General features: G+C 45.2%; 1 protein-coding gene across 1 annotated transcript in view; it reads right to left on the bottom strand.

Annotated features, from left to right (window-relative positions):
* The window catches only part of DNAH5 (dynein axonemal heavy chain 5), a 5,174,212-nt gene that overhangs the window by 4,163,312 nt on the left and 994,926 nt on the right, over positions 1–15,974 (bottom strand). Inside the window, exon 17 of the mRNA XM_078687662.1 lies at positions 7,561–7,706. Within this exon, the coding sequence (XP_078543788.1) occupies positions 7,561–7,706 (146 nt within the window). The remainder of the gene's footprint in view (positions 1–7,560; positions 7,707–15,974) is intronic.

Here is a 15,974-nt window from a genome sequence, read left to right as displayed (position 1 = left end):
AAGAATAAGAATCCGGCATGTGAGCAGGGAAGTCCAGTGGTGTCACCTATCATCTCTGATGGTTCGAGGGGGGGCACAAATAGTTCGAAAACATCTGTGGCTGTCCAGGGCCCTAATTGTTCTCAAGGGACACCGGATATAGCAAAATAGCTTGAAGAAAGGTTTCTAGCATTGATCAACCCTGTTATGGCAAAACTAGACGTAATCTCCCATAGGTTAAGCATATTAGAGAAACACCTATTTAAAGATCCACCCGTTAGTCAGGGAATTAGTCAGACTATTAAGCCAAAGGAAAATGAACTAAGACTTCCAACTAGTTCACATGGCAGTAGGTTGGCAAGCCTCCCTCTAATTCCAATGGAGATGCAACAGAAATATCAAATACAGCCCGAACATTGGGGCAGGGCAGGACCACAGGGCCCAATAGGCAAATTCAAGGGCCATGAGTATGAGCTGTCATTGAGAGCCTCCCTACATCTTCCACCTGAGCCACGCCATATACAATTATCCTTGCAAATGCACTGAAACTTTCACACTATAAAGAGGAGCATTGGTCTTCCCTTAAGAACAAGTCACTTCACTATCTGAATCACAAAACTGGGCTAGGAAACCATCTTTTTTTAGCATTTTATGATGTTAGAAGGGTTCCCTGGGTGGGGCGATCCCAGAAAGGTTTAGAAGGTGACTGCATTGTGCTTAGTTTTAGGTCACCAATCCTGGTTAGGGATATATTGAACCGGGCAGCGTACTCTCCGCCAAATCAGGAGGGTATTAATATCCTCCCGTTGGGTTTCTTCTACTCTCCCGATACATACAATAATCCAATAAACTACAGGCAAATGAGTAATATGCCAAGTGATAATAATAGGGCAATTGTGGTGTCTAATCGTTTTGATGCGCTGAGCAGACTGGACGAAATTGATTGACTGCCCATTCTAACAGACCCCAAAATTCCGGAAATAGCCACTCTACAAGGGCATGGCGATGTTGAAACAATAAGTGATGAAGCCATTGCCATACCAATCCCCGGTCATTTGGAGTGTAATAGTGACGCCATCGATAACAGGATGGACAACACAGAGACAAGCAGCCCCCATCTTATGCGGAGTCAAGCTGTTGTTACCCCAGTATTAGGTCTCATGACCATCAATGATGTTTTCGGAGTCAGCCAGCCCCAGATAAGTGATCACGCTAGTAATGTGCAAATAGCACAATCTTTAGTATCCTGGAACATTGCAGGCCTTAAGTGCCTCAGGTGAACACACTTCAGACAGCCGATAGATAAAAAATTATGAGTGTAAATGTACAAGAGCAGACAACAATAATCCTTAAGATTGAGCAGATTAAGCCAGTATCATTCCTACTGCTACAATCCTCAATCACTAAAGCTAGAAAAGTTGTTTCTTTTTACATCTACAACGATTCGACTTTGGTATTAATTGTCAAGGTCATCAGGACAGAATTGTTTTGTTTAGGACACTTGAAAAAAGAAAAGCAACGGTTTAATTGAATGAAAACGAGAAAGAAACTAACTGTAGGTTAGCAACATGAAGAGTAAATTCACAAATTGTCTTGTGAAACGCTGTGTGGATTAGACACAATTGTTGAGCTACAAAATAAAAATACAAATCAGGAATAAACCTAATAGTGTAGTGATGTGGACTCCACTCCTTGACTCCTGCCTACTAGGTGCTGCGCGCTGATACCATCGGTCAGACCGACGCAGAGACTCACTGTCTGTCTCACTCACCTGATCTGAGCAGGGCTGGGGAGGGCTTGTGCCTGCAGCTCAGAGTTAGCGCGGCCGAGGCGCGAGCGGGTCGGGATGGGTAGGCCGCAGCCGGGGCTGAGGGGCAGCGCAGCTAGCCAGGTAGGGGGCCGCCGGGGCCGGGCAATAATTTAAATAATTATTATTATGGCAAATAAAGGCCCCGCCACTGAGTGACTTCGGACAGTGGCGGTCACCTGGTAGGAGCGTGCAGTGGCTTTATCTTTTTCGCTGTCTTCGCCATGCGCGCCCCTGTGATGATGCTAACCACGCTAACATAAACGCGCATTTTTTATTGCATGTCATGTGTGTGACTGTGAGCTCATTGCGGTGATTGCACATGTGTTGTCCCAAATGTAATGAGGGCATTGGTGGTCACTAGCTCTGCCCCCGCCCTCCACCTTAACGCGCATACGCGAGGACTCGCCTCGGAATAAACAAGTGTGCACAGCTACGTGCTCGCGCACACCCACCCTATCCTGCAGGCTGCCGCCATTTATATTAAAGAGAGCCTGCTCAGGGGCGGCCCCGGGGCTGGCAGCATTTTCTTAGAGCCTCAGGGGGGGCCCCCAGGCAGGCACGCAGCCACGCACCATAATTGCCTCAGGGGCCCCGGCCGGGGCCCCTCTGCTCCGCCACCATCCTAAGAGTCTCAGGGGCCCGCCCGCAGTCTCGCCTCAGAGTGAGAGTCAGTAGTCACCCTGGACGGGGCCCCCGGCCGGGCTGGGGCCCACGCAGGCAGCCAGGCACGTGCCATAATTGCCTTAGGGGGGCCCCGGTCGGGGGCCGCCTAACATTTGTATCAGCCCCGGCCGGGCCCACCTGCACCATTCCTCAAGAGCCTCGGGCCCCCCAGACACCATTTATAAGTGCCTCACGGGCCCCGACCATTTGTAACTATTTCAGGGGCACCAGGCATCAAGAGCGTCAGAGCCGGGCCCAGTCAGACACCGCCGGCATATAAGTGCCTCACAACACGGGCATAATTAATATTGTGATTGTCAGTGCGGGAGAGGGGCCCCCTGGAGCCTGGGCCCCACCGCACCGCGTGGGTTGCGGGGGCGTTTGTTACGCCCCTGGTGTAAGCGCATTCTTTCATAATATGCCCTATGCAAATATTTATATTGAATCAGCCTGAGACGCGATTGGATGGCCACTTCTCGGGGTTGTATCAATGCCATTTCTCAATCCAAATCATCTATTTCCACCAGCTCTGTTTCCCATTTCATCCGCAGTTTCTGCAGTGTATCTGGCTTATTGTTGATTATTGTTCTATACATCCAAGAGACCGCTTTTTCCGCTATTTCCCCCATCGAGAGTCGTCCCTCTAAAGGTGCGTATTCGGGGATGTCATCAGTGTTCAAGCCTTGCGCCTGCCAAGAGTGGGCCAACAGTAAGTACTTGTAGTGTTGGGTCATGCTCATGTCATATTCTGTCTGAAGATGTGTAATGGTAACTAACTCTTTGCGGTATAGTAAGTCCTTGAGTTGTGAAATGCCCAACAGGTCCCATTTTTTAAAACCTTGTAACTTCGTAATTTCTTATAGGTTAACAAACCCACAGCGGGGTCTCCCTAGTGACCCGGCTGCCCCATTCCATCTGTCTTTCCGCTTGTTTCCATGCTGCCAGAACCATCCGTGTCACTGTAAGGAAATGTGTAACCCCTCTCCCCCATACATATAGTGCGTGTACGGATGTTTAATGAACTGTGTGCACTCTAGAGCATACATGGGGTAATCCCTCTCTATATGTTCCCATTCGTTCACAACTATTAAATGGGCTGCCCAGTAATACGCCCAAAGATCCAGCAGGGAAACGCCGCCATTATATTGATTACCCTGCAATGTCGCCAGTGCTACTCTCGGCAGCCGTCCATTCCAAAGGAATGCCCGCAGTGCGTCATCAATTCTATAGAACACCTCAATTGGTATTAACTGATAAGTGTTTTGTAAAACGTAAAGGAATTTGGGGAGCCCTATCATTTTGTACAGGGCTGCCCTGCCCAGTAGCGTCAGTGGCAGGGATATCCATCCCTCCACATCCTCGTGAAAATCCCTGAGCACCCTGTAAAGATTGTGATCCAGCGCTAACTTCACATTCGTCGTGACTTAAATTCCTAGATATTTTATGCCATCTCGAGTCAACTGAAGCTGGCTTGGGCCGATGGTGTAGCCATTGTTCTCGTCCGCTGGATAGAAATAGGATTTCCTCTAATTAATCTTATAACCCGCATGCGCGCCGTATGTTTCACAACTCTCCCTAATACTAGGGAGTGTTCTGTCCGGGTTTGTTACATACATTAATATATCGTCCGCATATAAGGATATGCACTTGTTGGGACCTGTCGTCTCCTCTGTCCAAAAACCCGTTATGTCTGGGTGTGTTCGGATCACACAAGTGAGTGGTTCCAATACCAGGGCAAAGAGCAGAGGGGATAGAGGACAGCCCTGGCACGTGCCCCTGCCTATGGGGAATTCCTGTGATAGCACCCCGTTGACTCTGACCCTTGCAACGGGTCTGTCATATAGTATGGAGATCCATTACCGGAACACCGGTCCGAAGCAAAATTCCTCCAACGCGGACATAAGAAGGGGCCCATGTACTGTGTCAAATGCCTTTTTGGCATCAATGTACAGGACGAGGTGTGGATCATCTCTCTTGCTCACCACTTCCAACCAATTATGCAGCTGTCTCAGGTTAAGCCTCATCAACCTTTTGGGCATAAAGCCCGACTGGTCTCTGTGAATGAGACCAGAGATTACCTCTGTGTGCCTATTTGCTAATATTCTGGCTAATATTATGGTCTCCAAATTAATAAGTGAGATAGGACGGTATGAGCTACACCTTTGTGGAGGTCGGTCCTTCTTAGGGATTACTGCTATCGTGACAGTCCGCAAGTCTCAGAGAGATTACCTACTTCGTGCGCCCCCAGGTAAAGGTGGAGGAGGTGCGGGCTGAAGAGCATCGCATGTTGCTTAAAGAATACCGGGGTGCGGGGGCCCTTTCGGCCCAGGAACCTTCCCAGTTTTCAACTGGCCAATGGCTGTCGTGAGTTCTTCTTTTGTAATCTTACTGTCTAAGGACTGTGATTCATCGTCCGCTAGTTTGGGGAGCTGTATCGCCCTTAGATACTCATGTATTTGTGCAGTCTCAGCCAGGGCGCGCGGCACATTGAAAGCCTCTTAATAATCTGCAAAGGCGTTAGCTATTGCAACTGGGGTCACATGAATCCATCCGTCCTCTTCCTGTATATGGATCACCCACCTACTATCAAGCTCTTTTTTGCTAAGCCATGCAAGCAGCCTGCCCTTCTTATCTCCTGTGTCGTACAGTCTCCGGTGTAATGCCTGTATTGCATGTTGTGCATCTTTTCTAGCAAGCATGAGGTATTTCAGTCTAAGAAGTTGTAGAATACGTAGCAGGGAGGGCTCATTGTCCGTACTCACCTGCGTTTTGAGCTGCAATATTCGGGACTCAACCCCGGTGATCTCTTCTTCTTCCTTACGTTTTTTATGAGCTATGATGTTTTGTGCCCTATTCCGGAGCACGGGTTTGTATGCCTCCCATAGTGTGATAGCCGAGTCTACCGATCCTACAATTTCTTTAAAATAGAGCTCTGTATCCGTCCTAAGATGTTTCGCAATCTGCGTGTCGTTTAAGTCCCAAGCATTAAATTTCCATTCCCTATTTTGACAGTGTGTGCGGGTGCCTACTATGAGCCGCAGGGGCGAGTGATCTGAGACGCCTCTTGCGAAAAATTCCACTACATACACCTCCCCTAGGTCCCCGGCCGGGGCGAATATGTAATCTATTCTTGATAAGGGGCTTTGAAGTTGTTGTTTTTTTACAGTATAATGGCAAAACAGTGGGACAGGAGAGGGGGAGGTGGGCCAGATGACAGGCTGAACAACGCACACCATCAGAATCTCGATGGTGTGCGTAGTTCAGCCTGTCATCTGGCCCACTGGCCATTATACTGTAACAAACCCCCCACTTCCAAGCCATCACCCCCCCTATACACTGCCCCAATATCCAATCGACTACCCCTAGGGTCAACAGGACCAACTGTGTCGTGATCAGATTGGCGAGGTCTATCGTCCATTCCCCCAGACCCAGTGTCTCAAACTTTGCTCAGTCCTTCTAGTCCCCCCCAAGAATTCACAAACTCCAATTATGCAGTCTGTGAGGCTTTAGATCTCATACTGATAACCTCAGAGTCCAATTAACAAATACCAAAATAGGCTAGGGAAGGGAAGGGAAAGGGGAATAGGGGGGGCAACAAACCTAAAAGGGAGCAGGGGGAAAGGGAGGGGAATGACAAGAGGAGGAGGAAAGAGAAAGACAAATACAAACAATCTGGACAGAACAAGCAGGGTGCATGCGATGTGTTTTTGTCGGATACGCTCTGAGGATGATGTCCCTGTCTTGATAGTTGAGAAACTGGCAATCAGCGGCCGCGGGGGTGCTCCCGGCAGCGGTCTGACCTCTGGTATTCTGTGTGCTCTCTCAATGATGAAGCATGGTGAAAAGTGGGTATCAGGAAATGTGTCCAACAACCATTTGCGTAGGTAAGTACCCGCATCCACCACTTCAATGGCCTCCAGAAAGGCGAGAAAGCGCAGGTTGTTTCGTCATGCTCGATTTTCCCCATCATCAACTCTCCTAAGGACCTTTTTCAGAGTAGTCGTCGGGGCAGTGACCTCGCCCCGCAGTCTGTGAATAACGTCTTCGACTTCTGAGATACGGTGCTCCGCTTGCGTGACTTTTTCGGAAACATTGCAGAGATCTTGGCAGAGCAAGTTAACATCAATTTGTATCTCATCGATCTTGCCTTCGAGCACTTCTCTGGAAGACTGAATTGACTGAAGGAGGACCGTGTTGTCGGGGGGGGTCAGCCGGGCCTACCCCGGAGGGGTTTGGCACCTGCATTGGTTTAGTAAATTTGTCCATCTTCCCCTGCCTATGTATTTTGGGATCTTTGTCCCTCGCCATCACTCAGGTGGGGCAGCAGCTAGCAACCACAGAGAATCACTTTAAATGTTACAGTCCACCCGCGTTTCACACCTCCTCCTCCAAGGTGCCTGTTGAGTGAGGGCGCAATGTGTGAGCTATTCCCTAGTCTTGCCTTCAAACCAACTGGCGGGGGAAGTTACAGTCCAGTCGCTGCATGATCCTCACTATATCATTGCCCCTACCGTGAACCAGATCTAGCCATACTTGTCTGCACAAGGGTTGTGGCAGCTTGACCAGTTCTGAGTGAGCAGACAGTACTACCCTTCTTCGCAAAGTGCCACTTACTGTCCTCAGGCCACGTGTCCTCCACTCACACCAGTGTGCCACTCACTGCTTCGGCGCTGCAACAGTCTGCACTGTCATGGTCTCACTGCATTCCTTTGCTCCGTGTGGACTGTCCAGGTGCTGCCATGCACTGCGCCATGTATGTTCCTTACTGCTGGGTCGGTCTGTGAGAGCCCCAACAAAGCTCACTTTAGCCCTTGGATAGGCATCTTCAAGTGGCCCAGTGGGTCAGTCTATTTAACAGAGGCCCGTCAGGGATTCGCACCACCCCCTGCCTTTGGTGTATTCTTGGTAACCACTTTGGGTAACACCAGAAATTAGTTTCAAATAAGTAACATCTCTTGGGCTTCTCCTTGAAGCTTTGACCCATCTGTAGGCTGAATTGCAATCACCATAAATACCTTCTATTTAACAGAAAGGTACCCTGCACCCATAGATGATTAAACGTCAAACTGAAAAAATATGCTGTGCACAGGACAGTGGCTTTGAATCACCTGAGTCATTTGAAGAAATTCATCGCAGGTAAGTGGTTCTTCCTCTGGCAGACTGCACAGTGAGATTGTGCTCATTTCGAACAGTACGGTGTCAATTCTGAATTCGACCAAATCATTTACTCGATCCAACAAAAGCTCCAGCTCACCTATGAAAAATGGCACCACAAAAAAGAGACAAAGAGGCTGGTCAACATCCTGCAACTCAGTATTGCACATCACACTTTAATTTACTGTCTGCAATTTAGAGGACTGTTTGGAATGAAAGCCTCTAAATAACACTACCAATCACTATGCACCCCATGCACATGCTTCACATCCCCTGCGGCCCACCTTCTAACTCCCACCACCTTAGTGGCATCAATGCAGCCCTCAGTCACATCATAGACCATACTTTTTGCCCCAGGGAAAATGTTTGCGAGTACCCATTGTTTAGATGGGATCTGGCTCACCAAAAAGGAATTTAAGTTAAATAGAATGAAAGAAAATACAAATTCAAAGCCAAAGAAGGCTTTCTGATCATTTGTACTCTTTTTACTATCGTTTTTTAGTTAACCAATATGAACATGACTCAGTTGTGAATTTTATTCAGTTTTAATTCACTATTGTGCTATGTTACACTCGTATTTATACACTGGTGATGGTGGTCTGTAATATATGTTAATAGCTGATAAAAGTAATTGTTGATGTTTTGTGTTAAATAATGAGATAATTGAAAAACATAAAAGCATGGAACCAGAATAAAGTCCAGGTGCTGTGAATGCCTTAATACATCATTAAAAAGTTGGGGCTGACTGATGTTCTTGTACATTTATCATTTTTCTTACAGTCCCACCTTCAAAAGGCCTCAAAGGAGCACCCCATACCTCTGCAGATGTACATTTAGCACAGAACTGCATCTGAGTTGCACTTCCTGTACCAAGCATCGCCACGTCATTAGATATATTGAAAGTAAAACATTTTTCTCCAGCTTTTGTGCCTGCGATTGAGGGAGCACAGAAGCCGGAGAAAAATGCCTTATGAGACAACTGCATATAAGCATACATCACTTGATCACCAACGTTTCAGAGTTCATTGCATGCTCTTTGATAGTGCGGGTGGAATTTGAGGACTAAAAAAGAATATACTGATGCTTCAGCTATTCTGAGAGTCATGCAGTGCATTACACCTGGGCAGATGTATGTCATTACAATGTAGGGAAATACCACGCATGCCTTTACCACACATGTTTTACAAAGCATGCCTTTGCTACACAGGTCAGTATAACTAAGGTAGGTCATATACATATATATCTATAAAAAATCTTTGAAGGAGGCCCGCCTAAATCCCCCACTCAAAATAAATCTCCTAAAAATACCCTTATCACCCCTTTCTCCTTCATACCACAAAACCCTAAAACTACCCTAACCACCCAATACCCTTACCCACCCCAAACCCTAAAATACCATTAACACCCTGTACCCCTACCCACCCTAAATCCTAAAAATACTCTTACCAGCATATACCCATACCCATCCCTAAACCCTAAAATACCCTTTCAACTTATACACCTACACTTCCCTAAAAATACCCTACAACTCAATACCCTTGCCCAACCCTATTCACTAAAAACATCCTTCCAATACCTTTACCCACCCCTAAACCATAAAAACACCTTTAACACCCAATATCCTTACCCACCCCAAAACCTAAACATATCCTTACCACCCTGACCATACCTAAACCCCTACCCAACCCTAAACCCAAACCCTTATAGGTATATATACATAAATAAATATATATATATACACACACACACACACACACACACCCACGCACACACACACATATATATATATATACCGAAGTATATAATATATAAGTAATATATATATATATCTATATAAATAAAAATGTAAATATTCGTTTGTTCAAAATCGTAAATCTCCGAAAGTTCATCACCGATTGCTTTGAAATTTTGACACAACATTGGATTCAAATACGTGCGTGTTTTTATATACACAACGTTGGATTCGAATACGCGTGTGTCGAATACGCGCATGTTTTTAATCGAAAGCCCGTACATACACATCAAAAGTGTAAATGTTAATTTTTTCAAAATCTTAAATCTCCCAAAGTTCTTTACAGATTGCTTTGAAATTTCGATACAACGTTGGATTCGATTATGCGCGTGTTTAAATATACACAACGTTCGATTCGAATATGCACGTGTCCAATACGTGCGTGTTTTTAATCGAATGGCCAAATGGACCCTATCGATTTGGTTGCTGCGTAACAACTACAAGGGACGCATAGAGACAATAGTCTACATACATTAGGATGGACAGTTGGTGTCAGGATGGCAGACCAGGAAGTGGGTGGAGGGAGGGGGGAGGAGTTGGTTCACTTTGCAACATTAACAAGGTACGCATAGAGACAATAGTCTACATATATTACGATGGGCAGTTGGTGTCAGGATGGCAGACCGGGAAGTGGGTGGAGGGAGAGGGGAGGAGTTGGTTCACTTTGCAATATTAGCGCGTGTTTATATATATACAACGTTGGATTTAAATACGCGCGTGTCCAATACGAGCATGTTTTTAATCGAAAGGCCAAACAGACCCTATTGATTTGCTTGCTGCGCAACAACTACAAGGGACGCATAGAGACAATAGTCTACATATATTAGGATGGACAGTTGGTGTCAGGATGGCAGACTGGGAAGTGGGTGGAGGGAGGGGGAGGAGTTGGTTCACTTTGCAACATTAACAAGGGACGCCTAGAGACAATAGTCTACATATATTAGGATGGACAGTGGGTGTCAAGATGGCAGACTGGGAAGTGGATAGAGGGACGGGGGGAGAAGTTGGTTAACTTGGCAACATTATTTAAAAGAACACGATGCAACCGCGACCTGCGGTTCTATTACATTATATATTAAGGATGCGTCCAACATCTACCATCTGTACTGATTGTTTATGTTATATCAACTGATGTGATGTGATTTAAATGTGTATCAAATTCATATCGGGAAAAACTGGATAACAAGCAGCAAAAAGAAAAATACCTTGAGTACTTGCTATGATACATGTACTACTTAGCCCTCCGTAAATTACACCAAGACCGGCCCTGAGAGGGAAAACCAAGCCTAGCTTGGATAAAAATAAAAATAACAACAGTACGAGGAAAAGAGGGGATGGTGCCCAGAAGGGGAGTTTGGCTAAGATACCTAAATTTACTCATTCAATAGGGAACCCCCATCTAGATCCTGATCTGAGCAAAAATAATGAGCTTTTGGGGAAAATAGAAGTTATGATGAAGTCTCTCATACTGCCCCTAGTTGAACGGACAAGAATGATTATTAGTAAATTTGACCAGCTAGAAAAACTAGTAAAAGATTATGGTAGAATATTGGATAAGCTAGTTTCTGTTAGGGAGCCTGTTATGACACTTAAGACATCTGTGACTGTTAGCCAGCCACGGGGACCTTGTGGTGCTGCTCAGGTAACTACTAATATACCTGTAAGCAAAAATGGTGTCACCCCAAATGTTGCCCCTCAGTCATGTCAGGGCGGTAACAAACCTGATTCTACCAATAAGCCCGCAAGTAAACCGTCTAGTGGGCCGCTAGCGGCAGTTCATGTTATGTCTAAGGAACCTGACTCTCTGCCCAAAGAGAAGGGGGAAGTAGGTTATAGTAAGAGAGGGAGACTTCTAACACCAGAGCTCCCACCTGAAGCCAGCCCCTTAGTGGTTATCTTAGCTGGCGTGCCAACGCTGAGGGAGCATGTGCAGGAACCTTTTGCTTCGCTTAAAAACAAGGTCATTAATTGGCTTAGTTTGAACAGACCGTTGCCCCCCCCATCTCATCGGCGAGATTGTAATGGTAAGGAGAACACCCTGGATAGGCAGAACGGCAAGAAGAATAAAAGATCCTAGAACCGTCTCCCATATATGTGCCTGGCCTTACCAAGGGTTAGATGAATCTATTCAGACCCTCCCACTAACCTTTTTTTACCCACCCCCAATGCAGGGGCACCAATGGGGAGGTCCAACGAGTGGACATGTGTAGAAAGGAGGGGAATGAATAGGGGGAGCTGGAATAGACCGGACCCCCTGTTCATACCAGATATGTTCCTTAGCTATAACCGCTTTAACTGCTTAGAGGCGGTGGATTGACTGTATTCAATACAAAAGATAAGGTTTCACCGGAATCAGGAAGGGGAGGGAAGGACCTCCCTGGAAGAGCCACTAAGTCATGTAGGGCCTAATCCTGTGGACGATGGTGACCCGAAAGACAGCATGGAGCTAGGCGCGCAGGAGGAAGAAAATTGTGGGGGACATGCCGCCAACACAATCCTTTTATGTCAAATAGTGGTGACCAGGGGGTTGTAGATGTCATATCTAGGGAGCAGAATATAATTCCAGAATTAGAGCAATTACACTGCCAGAGGGGGTACACATTAGCCTGCTGGAATAATGCAGGCTGGAACAGCAAATTAAAATCCTTGGGTTGGAGAGATCTTATGGATAGATTTGATATCCTCTGTCTCCAAGAGACATGGAGTGTTGAAGATATAAGCTATGAGGGATTTGTCTCGTTCAACCTACCAGCCCAGGGATCAACCATGGGCAGAGCTAAAGGAGGCCTCCTGATCTTGCTCTCCATTAATTTCCCGGCGAAGGTTATCTTGTATGAGAAGATTGGATATCACTCCCAACTGCTATGGCTGCAAGACACAAATGGCCTTAATGTCCTTCTGATTAATTATTATAATAGCTTGCTGGATCCTTTACGTTCGGCTGCAGTAAATGAACTGGAGAAGGTACTGGACAAAATATGTCAGGTTAATCGTGCTAACTTTGTATGTATTTGGGGGGGGATTTCAATCTTCAAATGTGTCCGTTGTCATTAACTAAGGTATGTGGGTTTAATGACGATAGAGGTGATGGGTGTGTACATTTTAGCACAATATGTACGGAGAATCATTGAATTTAGTCCTAGCGAAATACGATTTAGTTGCTTTGCAAGCTGCAAAGGATGGGGAGGGTAATACTATCCCTACCTTTACTGGGAGGAGTGCTGCCACGGTTATTGATCATTTGCTGATCTCAGACAATGTTAGCGGGCTTTGTAATACCCCGGTCGTATTGGATCTTGCGACCAGCGACCACAATTGAGTCACATTGGTTCTATTTATTTGGGGCACTAAAGTATTGGCAGCCAAAACTGCTGTTACTGATATTGTCCCATGTAGAACCAATGGTTATAGGATTAAATGGAGGGGAGATAATGCTGAAAACCTGCTATCGAAAATAGTGGTGGCTTGTTTACCTAATCTGTATTGTTGCTTGGATGAAAACACTGACCCGAGGAGCATTTTGACTGGTTTTAGTGAGATTAACGCCGTAATAGGAAATGTTATGACTGTCTCTAGGCCTAGTAGCAAGAAACCGAGGTCTGGCTGGTTTGATACTGCATGCTCCGGGGCATTACGGAAGCTGAAGAAGGCTCTAGCAAACAGGCCTCGGGATATGTTGTTTATTAAGAACCTTAGGGATGCTTATAAAAGGTAGTTAAAGCGTAGGAAGTATCGATTACAGGAGGAAGCATGGGATAAGTTGGCCAAGGCGGTTGAATGTTCTGATAGTAAACTTTTTTGGGACACTGTCAATAGCCCTTTCCTCAGGAGTGATAATGCCCCTGTCCTCACTGCCCATGTTAATGAGAAATGTTGGGTATCGCACTTCATGAGTATTTTTGACCCGGAAGGGGAGGGTGCCCCGGTGACCCCGGTGGCTAATCTCTGGCCTATTATCCCATTGAACATCACTGTCCTTGAGGTAGAGCACGCTATAAGCAAGGGTGGGAAAGCTCCGGGCCCTGACGGGGTGCCCATTGACCGGTATAAGGCCGATATTAAACTATGGGGCCCCGTCCTGACCAGGGTTTTTAATGCGGCGGTTGTGGAAAGTACCCCATTAACTTGGGGGGAATCTACAATCATCCCAATATATAAAAAGGGAGATAGGTCAGAAGCGAAGAATTACCAACCTTTCTCCCTTTTAGACTCATCACTTAAAACAATGAGCCGAGTAATGTTGGCTAGGCTGGAGGAATGGGCCGGAGGTGGTGGCATCCTTGTACAGTCTCAATATGGGTTCCGTAAAGGTTTGGGAACCATAGAACAGTGCATTAATTTAGACCTTTTAACAGGGAAGTATACGCGCACAAAGCAGGGAACACCCTATCTCTGCTTTGCGGATCTTAGCAGCGCGTTCGACCGTGTCGATCATGCGCTTCTATGGTCAACCCTATTAGAACAAGGTGCTCCTGCTGGGATTATTTATTTTCTGGCAAGATTATATACCAAGTTATCCACCCGTATAAGATATGGACAAGGGGGAGAATGTACAGATAGTATTCAGGTATACCTGGGTATTAGACAAGGGTGTGTCCTTGCACCCCTTCTTTTCTCCCTCTTTATTAATGCTATTGATATCGAGCTTAAGGAGGTTAACTCTGATGCCCCACAAGTAGATGGCTTGGCTACCCCCGTCTTGCTTTATGCCGATGATTCAGTGCTTATATCTAGAACCCCCCGCGGCCTGCAGAAGCTAATGGACAAATTTGTGGGATTCATTAAGGGCAGGAAGCTGAAAATTAATACTACTAAAACTTTTATTATGCAGTGTGGGAAGAAAAGAAGGAAGCTGAAACCCTTTTATATAGAAGATGAGAAAATTGAAATTGTGAAACATTTCTGCTATTTGGGTATAACGTTCAGCAGTAACGGCATGTGGTCTCATGAGGTAACTAATGTTAAAGCTAAAATGTCTAGGAGTGCTCACGGAGATTTTAAATTTGCAACCAAACTTGGGGACCGTCGTATCTATGATATGCTGCACATCTACAGGTGCAGATGTGTTTCAATTGCACTCTACGGATCCGGTGTTTGGGGGCATTGTCGCCATGTGGATCTACAGGTGGAAGAGAATTGTTTTATTAAAAAATTGCTATGCCTACCCAGATCGGCTTCAACTGAGATAACGCACCTGGAATTGGGGTTGGAGTATTTATCTGATTTAATAAGTTTAAGACCTTTGTTGGTGTGGAGAGCAATCTGGTTAAAAGAAGAAACTGGTTTTAACAGGAGTATTATCAGCGATTGCCTCCGCCTAGGTAAATGTTCACTAATCCCATGGATTAATTATGTTATGACAATAGCCAAGGATGTATTTAACTTAGACGTCCAGGCAGACCCCGAAAGCCTATCTGATATCCCCAAGAAAGAGCTAAAGTGTCGTTATATGGGTAAAAAAACGCACGCACGGAGAAATGCCAATATGTTGCTAGCTACCCCACAATTTTATTACTCCAATATATTTACTCCTGTCTTTCAAAATTATTTGAGAATAGTTACCAGGCCATCCCATCTGTTTGTCCTCACCAGATTACGATTAGGAATTGTCCACCATTTGGTGGCATTTCCGCGTATGAGATACCATCCCTCTGTACCCTGCCCTTGTGACAGGGCTACTAAACAGAGCACTGCACATTTTTTATTGATCTGTGACCTTTTCCTGCCCTTTTGTATTGTTTATTTGAATCCCTTATTTAAAAAAAAAGCAGTAAGAACGATTAATTCAGCAATGAGTTTGTTATTTTCCCTAGAGGACCCTGATGTTTGCTTCTTTACAGCTACGTTTGTCTTGAAATCAATGGCCGCTAGGAAAAGTATGGTCTTTTAATCAATTAACTGTTTATTAATTAACACGAGCGGCACCCGCTTTTAAGCATCTGTTTTAACCACTGTTTTTAATTAGTACTTGTTAGTAAAATTTGTATTAGAATGTTTTGGAATGGATGTATGTTATATATACTTTGTACGCTTTTATGATTGTTGTGAAATAATCGAATAAAGCTTTTGAAACGAAACAAAACGAAACATGTGGTTTTCTTTTTTTAAACTTTTTTAATGTTTTTTATTATGTTACAAACTGACGTTAAGGAGAACTTGCAACCAAGTCCCACGAAGCACAGTGCAACATTGAAAGAGAGATGAAAGGAAACCGGAACCGTGAACACTGAACCATTTTTCCCCTTTACGACTGATCTCTCTCTAAGACGGATTCAGGGATGGGCAAGAGGATACAAATCAAATTATAGCAAGTGTTGGAACTGTGAGGAGGTGAGAGGCAAATTAAATAACAGCCACAACTTTTTTTTTTACCTTATGGGCAGAATGAGTAAGATTTCTGATAAATTTCAACAAGAAAAGAAGCAACATCCTTTTAAAGTAAATTCAAGCAGTGATTTTTAAACAAAGAGCAGAACTAGAACATCTTTCAATTTTAATCCTTTCACTACAGGTTATCTATACCACATTTTGGGTTAAGAAAACTGTAGAATGTTAGTAATAGCCACAAGATAACAC

This window comes from Lissotriton helveticus, chromosome 4_1 (assembly GCF_964261635.1).
Source record: "Lissotriton helveticus chromosome 4_1, aLisHel1.1, whole genome shotgun sequence".
Taxonomy (NCBI): Eukaryota; Metazoa; Chordata; class Amphibia; order Caudata; family Salamandridae; genus Lissotriton; species Lissotriton helveticus.
The sequence above is the reverse complement of the archived record's forward strand: the minus strand, read 5'-3'. Positions and strand labels throughout refer to the sequence as shown.